The 12,761-nt window shown below is 42.1% G+C and overlaps 1 protein-coding gene across 1 annotated transcript in view; it reads left to right on the forward strand.

The window, feature by feature from the left end:
* The window catches only part of LOC109922474 (DENN domain-containing protein 1B-like), a 44,865-nt gene extending 33,982 nt beyond the window's left edge, over positions 1-10,883 (forward strand). Inside the window, exons 15-18 of the mRNA XM_048617790.1 lie at positions 1,904-2,038; positions 2,688-2,755; positions 3,354-3,564; positions 4,763-10,883. Coding sequence (XP_048473747.1) covers positions 1,904-2,038; positions 2,688-2,755; positions 3,354-3,564; positions 4,763-5,893 — 1,545 coding nt within the window. The 3' untranslated portion in view covers positions 5,894-10,883. The remainder of the gene's footprint in view (positions 1-1,903; positions 2,039-2,687; positions 2,756-3,353; positions 3,565-4,762) is intronic.
* The last annotated feature ends 1,878 nt before the right edge of the window (positions 10,884-12,761 follow it).

The raw sequence follows: 12,761 nt of genomic DNA on the forward strand, positions 1-12,761 counted from the left end.
TAGGGTGTATTCGATCAGGTTAGGGTTAGGGTGTATTCGATCGGGTTGGGGTTAGTGTGTATTTGATCAGGTTAGGGTTAGGGTGTATTCGATCGGGTTAGGGTTAGTGTGTATTCGATCAGGTTAGGGTTAGGGTGTATTTGATGGGGTTAGGGTTAGTGTGTATTCGATGGGGTTAGGGTTAGTGTGTATTCGATGGGGTTAGGGTTAGGGTGTATTTGATTGGGTTAGGGTTAGTTTTGAGTCTAATTGATTCTACATCAGAGCGAGTCATCTACATTCTATACATTAGCTTGCTTTCTCTCCATTGATCCTGCCTGACCCACTGTGATCTCCAGCATTTTCTGTTTTTAGTTCAGATTCCAGCATCTGCAGTAACTTGTTTCTACTTGCTTTTTTCAGACCAGCTTTATAGATTGTGAGACAGCCCTGTCAGTTGATGGTGTGAGCTTAAAGAAATTGGCAGCCAAGTTGGTGGTGGGGGGTGGGGGGGGCGGCGGGGTGGCGGGTGGGTGGGTGGGTGGTGGAGGGTGGGGTGGGTGGCTGGGTGGTGGAAAGCACCTGCTTCAGTGACAGATGTTTATTCTTGGTGCTGAGCTTTATAACATGGGAGTTCACACAGTGCAGGAGTCTTTGCATTGATTATGGAGTTGTTTTGTTGGTGTGATAAAAGAGGCAGGGACTCTGGGGAGAAAGTGTAGACAGAGGCTGATACTGTGTAAAAGCTAAAAAAGAAGTGAAATACACACATCTGAGCAAATTGGAGGAAATACTGGGCCTTTAATGAAAAACAGAGAGTGTCACAGCAAAACGGGACGTCTGTTCACCGCATAAATAAATGATCCCCAGATTTGTTTTTGACATACCCAAAGGCTATTCAAGAATATGATCACTTTGAGAAAGACTTCCTGGACCTGGCTGAAATATTATATTAACGTACTTTCTGAAACTGACATTTTATTTGAAATTAGATTTCCCTTGGACCTCTCTCTGGCCTTATTGATTGTTCTTAAGTCTTTTCTCAGGCACTGCTGTTAAGGACTAAAATATTTAAGTTTGTTATGCATTTGAAATCCTGGAGTGGGAATGTCACCTTAATTATTGAGCTGTACTTGTTAATAGGTATTGTAATATTTCAGGTGTAATATTGCAGAGTCTACAGCCTTGATACCCTATAATATTGGAGCAAATTACTGCATATGCTGGAATCTGTACTGAAAATAACAAATACTGGAAATCAAAGTGGGTCAGACAGCATCCGTGGAGAGAAACTCTTCATCAGAGTTATCTAGACTCAAAATGTTAGCTTACTCTGTCTCTTTGGATGCTGCCCGACCTGCTGTGATTTCTAGCATTTTTGTTTTCAGTATTCTATATTATTGGTTTTATTTAAATTGCTTCCTCAGTCACATCCCCTTTGTCCTATCTCTCATCCAATCCTACCTATCCTCACCTCTCTCTCTCTCCCTCTCTCTCTCACACACCTCCCCCCCCGCCCTCCCCCCCAGCCCCCACCAACCTCCCCTCACCTCCCTAATCCAGGAACTGGAGCTTCCTTCATTTCCTCCTGCCATTCCAGATCCTGGTTCATCTTGTCCTTGGTTCATTGAATACTCCATCTTTCCTCCCACCCCCCGCCCCACCAACTCCTTCCTGGCACCTCACCTGTGTCTCCCCTTTATCAATAAACTGCTGACCACACGGCTTCCTGATCTGTGTGTGCGTGTCAGTGTGTTTGTGTGCATTCCTGTGTTTACTGCCTATAATTTAGAAGATGAGTGTAAAGTGTGACTGTAGCAGTGCGTTGTGTGAAGAACAGGCCAGTGCATACACATAGTGAAGCTTGGCCAGGCCTTTCATGTTGGGTGTCGCACCCGAATGATGAATGGTGTTTCATTTCCAGGAGTTGGGTACAGAGCGAGGGGTACATCGCGGTGGCTCACTGAGGTGTGAGCCTGTAGGAGGCTCCTCCCATCAAAGGCGTATGCAGTCGGAGTGTTTACAGAATCGCCTACCCATCACCCAGCACTTTGGCCAGGTAAGGAGCAGCCTTGGCAACTGGCTAGGCATTCAGAACAGGCACTGGGCATCTTCACCCTTGCTGCTCACCTCTAGCCTGGCACACAGGCTTGTCCCCCTGCCACCCTACCCTAACCATGCCCTGGGCTGCAAGGACAGAAAGCTATTGAACTGTCTTAACAAAGTGTGATCCTGACCGACGCCATGTAGAGAATGTCAGGGATGGGTGATTAACAGAGGGGAACCTTGGCTGTTTTCTCATTCCCCCCATAGCCCACGTTTCCTTGGAGGAGAGGCCAGGTCACCTGTAGCCCCTCACCAGGTTACCGGCTGCTCGGCTTTAGAGAGAGCCAGGGCCATGGCCCATATCCAGCTGAAAAAGTCATGAGGAGAAGCAAATAGGGGAGCTATCAGCTTGAAGCAAGGGTCTTCATCGCCAAACAGGAGTCTGTATTACACAAGCAACAGCCTCAAAATGACTGGTCTCAGTCATATCAAACAAACTGCCCACTTTCTCCGTCTCAGTAAAACACCCCTTTCTAATTTTATTGAGAGTTTATACTGAGGCTGACAGGGCTGGGGAGGGGAGGGTGTAGTTTGTGGGTGTGATTCCAGCCAGGCCTCGCTTTGTTCTCACAGATTTGACATTTTTGTTGTTTCTCCTCCAGTCTCGTCCTCGCCGACCAGCTCGTCGCTACACCAATTCCGAGACTGTGCTGCCCACTGGGACAGACAGGTAACAATTTCAATGACAGATAAAATTCCCCCTCCCCACCACCACCAGCACCACCAACACTGGGTGCTGACTATACCCTCCCTCTCTGCCTGCTCTACGTTAACGGCACTTTCCCAAAATACCCCGGGGTACAGAGTCCCAGCCCAGTAAGTAGGAGTGACAGCATTCCCTCCCTCTCCACTATCCATGTGGAGCATTAAACCCCTCCCACTCCCTGTGTGGGCTATTAACCCTTTCCCCTCCATATGTGGCATTAACCCTCTCCCTGTCTGGAGCATTAACCCCCTATCACGCCCCCTTCCTTTCTGGGGCATTAATACCCACCTCATTCCCTGTCCTACCAATCCCCCTCCCTGTTTGGGTATTAACCCTCTCCCTACACCTAATGTCAACACTAGGGCTACTAACACCTTGCTGGCCACAGGTCCTGTCACTCTCAGCTACGACCGACTGAGCACTAAAGGAAAGCCCGCTGTACCTCTGAATTTCCTTTGTCAAATCCTGTGTGAGGTTTTTGAGTCCACAGTTTAGGATCTGCCAGATGATGCCATTTCAGTAATGATTTCTGTTTTGCTTGTAATTGGCCTGAATTGTACAGATCCAAGAGTGGGGAGCTCAGACTGGAGAGCTCACTGGACACGATCGAAGATGAGCTTCTGGACTGTAACCTTCTGCAGGATGAGGATATGGACCTGCTTGGGGAGATCTTTGACACACTGAGCACACAGACAGCACATGACAAAGGTCTTCTGTATGGCACTCGCAGCCTTGATTTCTATAACTTGGATTCTATGGAGGATATCCATAGGGTGAGAAATCCTGCAACATCGATTGTGCTGTGTCTGCTCATTGCTGTCCAATCTATTTGTGATGTAACGTTTGCCTGTCTAAGACATGGGTTCAAACCTCATGCTAGAAACGCAGGTCCAGAATCCAGGCTGATTCAATAGTGCAGTGCCAAAGGAGTGCTGCACTCTCAAAGGTGCAGTCTTTTCAATGAGATTTTAATTTAATTCTCCATTTACCCTCTGAGGTGCATGATAAAGATCCCAGAGTAAATGTTCACCAACATTTATTCCTGCACCAACACCCAGATTAACAAGCCATTTTAAAAAATGTATTCACACCCTGGAAGTGAACAAGACTGACAGTTAGAGCATACATCTAGTCACCCTGAGGTGTGCAATACAATTAAAAATAAATAAAACTAAAAATACAATTCTGTACAAAACAGCTTTAGAAAATAGTTAAGAACAGAGTCTCCAAATGCTGGGGCCAGTAAATCTTTCCTTCCTGAAAATCCTAATCAGTGAATCAGTGGGTTTTTAATCCCAAACGAGCACCGTCATGCTCCTATGTTGAGTTTTTGAGCATCAGTTTTTTCAAAATCTTCTTCCCTTTTTAACATGAACAGAGAGGTTTCAAACAGCTATAGTGGGATTTGAACCTGTGTTCTCATGATGACAGGATCAGGAATATAACAATACACTATCACCCCGAGTTTCTCTCCCTACATATATTTAATTGTCTGCTACAAGGCCATCAGATTTCCTTTATAGTGAAGTCACCATTGTCCCAGAGGAATATAGAGCTGTTCAAGGTTACAGCGTCGGTCCTGCCTTCTCAACCTCGCCCCTCACCTGAGGCATAGTGACCCACAGTCATCTATTTCTAACAAGAGAGAGCAGGCCTATTGTCCTCTGGGACTGTGACAACCTTATATTTCTTTATCTTAATGTGCAGTGACCATTGTTGTATAAAGTCAGTGTGCTAAATGCTCTTTGATGTGTGAGATCTGTTTGAATGCACCTCTCTCTGCTCAGAAACAATTTTATTTGTGACAATATGCAGACGACATTGTCTTCGACCAGGAAAAGCCTGACACTGAAACCTCGGGTCACAATATCTTATCCTCAACACAACAGGCATTGCTTATCCAAACGTCCTCATTAAACAGTTGTTTCAGTGCGTTGATAAACTGCTCATTTGTCTTTCTTGTGTTTACAGGTTAAAGACATCAACCCCAGTGAGGAAAACCTGAACTGCAAGAGTCGGAGGGAGTCCGAACCAGTTCAACCTGGCAATTGGGGTTTTGACGGTTCTGCAGAGTGTGTGAAGTCCCTCTCAGCTTCTCTGGATGAATTGTCAGGTTTATCATCTGTATCCAATAGTCAGCCAGACCTTGGAGATTCTGGCAGTCTCTCCAGCAGCAGTCATGAAGAAAACATACCAGCTCCCGAAACAGGGACATTGAAATGCAATTCTCTGACCAACAACAACACAACAGACCCTGGATCAACGGAGGAATCTTCATCCAACTCCCCGTCTGGCAAAGCCAATGATAAATGTACAGGGATTCATTGGGATAAAGGATCTTCACTGGCCCAGTCCAACGAAACATTGGCTGAAAATGGAAATTCTCAACTGGAGGTGAGCGAGACGAGCGAGACAAGAGGTGAAGTGCAAACTGAGACTGTAGAGCTCGGTGAACTGGAACTGTCTAAAGGTGAATCTAAGCAGCACTATGGACAAGAAGCTTCAGTGGATCATGTTGAGAATGCAATCATGTTCAGAGAGATTAAGCCTGACCAGACCAATAACACTGAAAAATTTCCACCACCAACTGCTCCTAAAACATCAACCATGAGGTGGAGAGCAAAGCTGACTGCCCAGGGCAATAAAGAACTAGACGGCAGTGATATAAAGGGGGAGTGTTCCAGTGGCCAGGAAATGGGATCCAAGGAGCCAGCTTCCCACCCAGAGTTCCCTTTGCCTGCTCCTGCAGACATGACCACTGGTGAGGAGGAAACAGCTCCCCACGTACAGTCTGCCCTCTCTTATTTCAAGGCTCAGTCAGGGGAACAAAAGGCTGATGCCATGAAAGGAAAGGTGCACCAGTCACCACCCTCAGCAGGGGGGTCCCCTGGTAAATGTGGCATAACTGAGTGTAAGGAGGACCTGAATCCACGAAAGGTGCTCTCTGAGCTCACCACCTCAACTAATGGGAAGCCAGGCAAAAGTTCACCATCTCCAGACAGTGAAAAACAGAGACCTGAACCTGCAACAACGAGTGATAAAGATTCTGACATTACACCACCCAGAAAAGTTTCAGAGCTAAAAAAGAGATTTGAATCCTAGCAAACAAAAGAATTTATACTTGACTATTTCCATAGTTGGGGCATGTGTCTTTCTAACCAAATGATGGATATGTTGGTATAATGTCTTTGCTTTGTGGCTGCGCTGCATATTACAGATCTGCACACTAGTTTCCAGGTCAGTTAGCATAATTTTTTTTTTTAGTTATATAGAAAAACCGAGCTGAAACACCTAAAAAATGTCAGTTGTAAACTGGAAGAGTGACTTTTAATTTTTCCACTAACTTCTTCCACTCAGTAACTTTTTTCAGAAGTGGCTTCCTGGACAACAATTCAAGCTCCAGAAATGACTAAAGGAGAGGAGTGGGGAGATAGGGCCTGGTACTTGGAGATTAAGCCAATATTTTTCAGAATTCTCTATATTTAAAGGTGCAATGTGCAGCCTAGCGGCTGCAAACAGGTCCTCGCACAATTGGAACAAAAACAAAGTTGCTGGAGAAGCTCATCAGGTCTGGCAGCATCTGTGAAGGAGAAAACAGAGTTAATGTTTCAGGTCCGGTGACCCTTCCTCGCACAATTGGCTTCACGACAGTACAGGAAATATGTTATTAATTGTGTGAAATAGAGTGCAAATCTGTGATAATATAATTCAGCATCCTGAAAATTTGCTTAAAATGCAGGGGACACCTTAAAAAAATGTAGATCTTTGACTTAAATCTTCATTTTGAATATCATAATTAGGTGAAAAATTGGAATTTCAGACCATAAGATGTAGGAGCAGAAGTAGGCATTCAGCCCATCAATGAGATCACAGTTGCAACTGATAATCCTTAACTCCACTGTCTGGCCTTATCACCATAACTGATCCTAACTGATTAAAAACTGTCTATCTCAGCTTTGAATATGGTCAATTACCCAGATAAAGAATTCCACAGATTCACTACCCACTGAGAAAAGAAATTCCTCCTCAGTTCTGTCTTAAATACTTACTCTGAGATGATGGCCTCTGCTCTACACTCTCCTACAAGAGGAAATAACCTCTCAGCATCTACTCTGTCCTACACTGTCAAGCCCCCTGAAATCGTATATGTTTCAAAAAGGTCTCCTGTCATTCTACTAAATTCCAAAGAATGCAGCCCAACCTATTTAACCTCCCTTCATATGAAACTCCCTCCATATCCTGGATCAACCTAATGAACTTTCTGTGGACTGCCTCCAATGCCAGTAAATCTTTTGTTATGAAAGGGGACCAAAAATGTTCACAGTATTCCTAAGTTCTGATTTGTGCCACGTTTAGTTTTTGCAAGACCTCCCAATTTTTATCCTCTAATCCCTTTGAAATAAAGGCCAACATTCAATTTGCTTTTTTTCATACCTACTGAACTAAGATGCTTACTTTTTGTGATTCATTCACGAGGATCCCCAAATCCTTCTGTTCCATAGCTTTTTGCAGTTTTTCTCAATTTAAATAATATTCATCACCTGTATTTCCCTGTTAACATACATAGTCTCACATTTTATTCCATCTGCCAAGTTTTTGCCCACATTTAACCTGTCCATATCCCTCTGCAGAATATGTGTGTCATCCTCAACACTTGCTTTCCCACTTATTTTTGCGCCATCCAAAAACTTAACAATAGTACATTCACTTCACTCATGCAAGTCATTAATACACATTATCGATAATTGTGGCCCCAGCACTAATCCCTGTGGCACCTCATTCATTACTAGTCATCATCCTGAAAATGCCTCCCTTTATCCCAACTCTCTATTTTCTATTAGTTAGCCAGTCCTCTATCTATGCTAACTTCCCATCACTGTGGGTTGTCATCTTATTAAGTAGCCTAATATGAGGTACCTTATCAAATAATATCTTTTGGAAATCCAAATATATATACTGGTTCCCCTTTGTGTCTCCAACTTGTTACCACCTTAAAACATTCTAATAAGTTTGACAGGCATTAATTTCCCTTCATGAAGCTATGCTGACTCTGCATGATTATATATCATATTTCTAAATGCTCCACTGTTACATCTCTTATCGCAGACTCTTAACATTTTTCCAATGACAGATGCTAAGCTAACTAGCCTACAGAACGTCTTTTGTCCCCCCCTTTTTTGGATAAGGGTAGTTGGCAGTTTTCCAAACATCTGGGACATTTCCAGAATCTATGTATTCTTGGAAATTTATTACCAGTGCATCCACTACCTGTGTCGCTGCTTTGTTTACTATCCGAGGAAGCTTCCCATCACATTCAGAGAATGTATCAGCTTTTAGCCCCAGTAAATTTTTCACCAGTGATAGTTATTGAGTTTATTTTCACACCCCCTCCCAGCAATACACACACAAACACACATACACATACTCTGTCAACATTGATTATTTACACTTTTGGAATGCCATTAGGGTCCTCTGCCATGAAGACTGATGCAAAGTATTTATTCAACTCCTCTGCCATCCCTCAGTTCCCCAACATTATTGTCCCAGCCTCATTCTCTAAGGGGCCTATGTTTACTTTCGCCTCTCTCTTCCTTTTCATATATCTAAAAAGCTCCTAGTGTCTGTTTTTACATTACCTGCTAGTTTATCCCCAAAGTTAATGCTTTACTCTCTCTTAGTCACCTTTTGTTGGCTTTTAAAACATTTCCAATCCTCTGAATTACTATCATTTTTTGCCATGTTGTAACTTTTGTTTTTCAAGCAATGCTATCCTTAATGTTGCTGGTTAACCACAGTTGGTTTATCCCATACCTAGAATCCTTCTTCTGCACTGGGAACCATTTTTTTAAATGTTCCTCAACCGTCTTTCCTGTGAAACACTTTTTCCAATCAACTCCTGCCAACTCTGTCCTCATCCCTGCATAACTACCCTTATTTAAGTTTAACACTGTTGTTTTTGACACAAATTTCTCACATTCAAACAGAATGATAAATTCCATCCTGTTGTGGCCACTGTTCCATAGGGGATCTTTTACTCTGAGATCATTTATTAAACATGAATCTTTACACATTACTAGATCCAAAACTGATTCCCAGTAGAATCCACAACATATTGTTCTAGGATCTGCCCCAAATTCTTAATAACACAATCCAGTTTCACTTCTTGGACCCCAACATCCACATTACATGCTTCCACTGTAAATCGTTTTGATTGGAAGAATGAGGAGAGGACTTAATGGAACAATTTTGAGGACATGGAAACAGACTTGAACAGATTCATTTTCTGAAGAGGGGTCCTGACCCGAAACATCAACTTTCCTGCTCCTCTGATGCTGCCTGGCCTCCTATGTTCCTCCAGCTCCTCCAGCTCCACACTGTGTTATCTCGGACTCCAGCACCTGCAGTTCTTACTATCTCTGACATTCATACACAACTCTGTTTGTGGCAGGACAGGTTGAGAAAGCTGTTTAAAATCTATCCAAGATCTTTAGCTTTCATAAATACAAGAGCAGGGAAGCCAGGACTGATATTTTACCTTTATAAAACACTGTTTGGGCCTCAGTGGAATATTGTGTTCCATTCCAGAGCCCATCCTCTAGATGTTTACTAGAATGGGAGCCGAAATATGGGGAGTCAGAGAATCATAGAGTTGTACAGCACAGAAGCAGTCCCTTCGGCCCAACTCATCTGCATTGACCAAATATCCTAAACTGATCTAGTCCCATTTGCCAGCATTTTGGCCTGTATTCATGTACCATTCAGATGCCTTTTAAACATATAATTGTAGCAGCCTCCGCCACCTCCTCTAGCAGGTCATTCCATACATGCACCACCCTCTGCGTGAAAACATTCCCTTTTAAATCTTTACTCTCTCACCTTAAACCTATAGCTTCTAGCTTTGGACTCCCCTACCCTATGGAAAAGACCTTGGCTATTCACCCTATCAATGCCCCTCATGATTTTCTAAACCCTTCAGCCTCTGATGTTCCAGGGAAAATAATCCCAGTCTACTCAGCGTCTCCCTATAGCTCAAACCCTGAAACACCAGCAACATCCTTGTAAATCTTTCCTGAACCCTGGAGAAACTGTGATTGTTCTCTTTAGAACCAGTTTGGTCAAGATGGACAAAACTATAACTCTTTAGATAAACAAGGGAAAACAATTCCCATCGGCAGAAGAATCAGTAATGAATGGGGTACAATTTTAAGAAATTGATTAAAGAACAAAAAGGGTGATGCAGTTCTTTTTAACTAAGAGTTTTGTGTTCTGGACCGTACTACTTGAAAAATTATGGATCCATTTAAATAATAACTTTCTAAAGGAAATTGCATGAATACATGATGTTATGATTACAATCCCCAGCTGGTTTGTAAATGTATGATGTGTGTTGCAGTAGCAGTCTCTGGCCAGGTGATAGTGATGTTGTTCCAATAAAAATAATGGACAATTTACAGCTGCATTCAGAAAGGGCATGTTCGATCAGAGGAGAAGGATTCCAGAACCTGTCACAATCACGTGACAGCTAGTCTCATCTCTGTTGTAATACAGAAAGTGAATTGACACTCACTCTGTGCCTCTGTGATGTTGGTTGAGGGATAGGTATCAGCCAGAGCATCAGGAATAACTTCAAAACCTTCATTTAATGTCTTATCTGAAATACAGCACCTCTGAGAGATCAGTGCTCTCTCCATATTGTGTTAATGTCAAATTATCTAAACCACCTGGCCCTGCAATTGGTGCAAGTCTGACAATTTACACCACACCCACCCAGAGGTACTGAGGCAAACTGTAAAGCTGAGACTGGAGATTAACCAAGTCCACATCAGGATAGACAGAACCCAATCACCTCATTACCTACAACATTCCAAAGACCAAAAAGTAGATTTCTTCTGGATTCAGCTGTGACAGAAACTTTGGTTTTGAAAGCATGAACAGAACCATTAAAATGATAAAACTTGACAACCTTGTCATTGGTGAATTCTCCAGGCAAAGGCAATCAATATATTGTCTGGTGTAATTATAATAATGACTGGAATACTGTATAAATCTGCTATTGTAGTGTTTGCGGTTAAAAAAATAAATCTCCTTCACAGAATAAGGGAATTTGCATTAAGTTCATTTGACAATCACATTACTTCAGAAATAGAAAGTTACTGTGGCATTCAGGGATTAGAGGACATGGAATTTGAATGAAAACAAGCAACCACTGCTACAAAAATGGCAGGGCCACCTCATGAAGTGAATAGCTTTGCTTGTTTCTGTGCACTTCCAGGTTCACTGCACATTCCAAGGATGTATTTTCCAAACCCCCTCACTAGTTTTTAATTATGACATGACATTGAATATTTATCCTGGGATTGCACCCTGGGATTTGGTGATATTTGTCTCTGGATCATGTGCTAGACTTTAGGAAATTCCCGAAAAGTCCATGATATAATCTCTGGCACTGCAGCTGCACAAATAGTAACACATGTACACTGGTCATATGGAGAAACTGGGACTTTATAAAATAGCAGCTGAAGGTTCTAAGACTTCTCATAGCATACGAGAGGAACTAAAGCTCATTAATCATTGATAGCGTTTTATAATATGAAATAACAAAACCCAGTAATTAGATCGAAACCACAAGTTTTGCTTAAGACCAGGTTGAGAAACTGAGAAACATTACAGCACCCATGATGGCAGAAAGGTGAATTATACTATGAAAAGTTTACATTGGATGTTTCAATTATAAATTGTAGCAAAAATTTACAACAAAAACATAAAAAGTGTGACAAAAATGTCAATGGGAACTGCTTTTTTTCTAGCCAGTATATGCAAATACAAGATTTGTAAGATTGTTTGTTTCTTTCACTTCAAATTATAATAAGAAAATAACACTCCTACAGCAGAAAATTGTACTAAGAATTTCGTAGTCTCTTGCTTGATGTTGTATAAATTCACCCAGTGTTTATTTAACACCAATCTCTTTGCCTCGATATAAACTTGTCCAGTGTTTACTTAACAGCAATTTGACAATGTCACCTTGAGGAGAGACATTTTTACATGCTTCTTCTATAATTCTCCTGGCCTTTATAAAACAGCAGAACCTCCAACATACCCTGATTCAGGAAGATTTGTTAGTTATACATTTTTCATCTAGTGCAAGACAGCCACAGAAAAAAAAACTAAAATATATTTGCTTCAAATTTCCAGGAAACATCCATTATTCATCTTTTACTTACACGGACACATCTCACAAAATAACTTCCCAAAGTCTGTCTCCTCACTGCTTTCTCATCTACTGACAATGAAATATTACATCTCTCATCGTCCAATGAGCTCCACCACTGAGGATCTATTGATCAAAATGATCAAGAGTTTCAAATTGACACTGTGCCAAGGGTCAGGACTAAGTGAAGTTAGACCTTATTCTAGGGGAGCCCTCATGTGCCAATTACATCTCACCATCTTGAAAGTTATTGACTTACACAAGAAAGGATCAAACAGCGATTCTTTCAAAGTAAATCTAAAAAATCAAATTAAACATTCTTTTAATATTATATGACACAAAGCTATGCTGTCACCTATATGAATGAAATCTCTGTAAACAGATGTGTTAATGTATCTACATTCCACAGGCTCAGGAGATCACCCATTGTGTTATATATGGGTTGAGAGGACATGGATTACTAAATGGTCACTGATAATTGCTGAGTGCTAACTTTCATTTCACTGCATTCAATTGTGGGAAGGTGCAATGTGTTCATTCTGGGTCTATTTCTGTTTCAGAAGGACAGCGGGGCCCAGCGACCCAGAACAATGTAAAACAGGACCTTGCTAAACATCTTTGGTTTTTTCTTAAATAAAAACCTCCAGTGGAAGACCTCTCGGATACATTGGCCTGAAAGTCCTCCAAAACAGTCAGGTGTCCCTGTTCCAGCAGCTGAGAATAGGATAGCCAGACCCTCAACAGCTCAATACTGGTGGC

This window comes from Rhincodon typus, chromosome 38 (assembly GCF_021869965.1).
Source record: "Rhincodon typus isolate 14 chromosome 38, sRhiTyp1.1, whole genome shotgun sequence".
NCBI lineage: Eukaryota > Metazoa > Chordata > Chondrichthyes > Orectolobiformes > Rhincodontidae > Rhincodon > Rhincodon typus.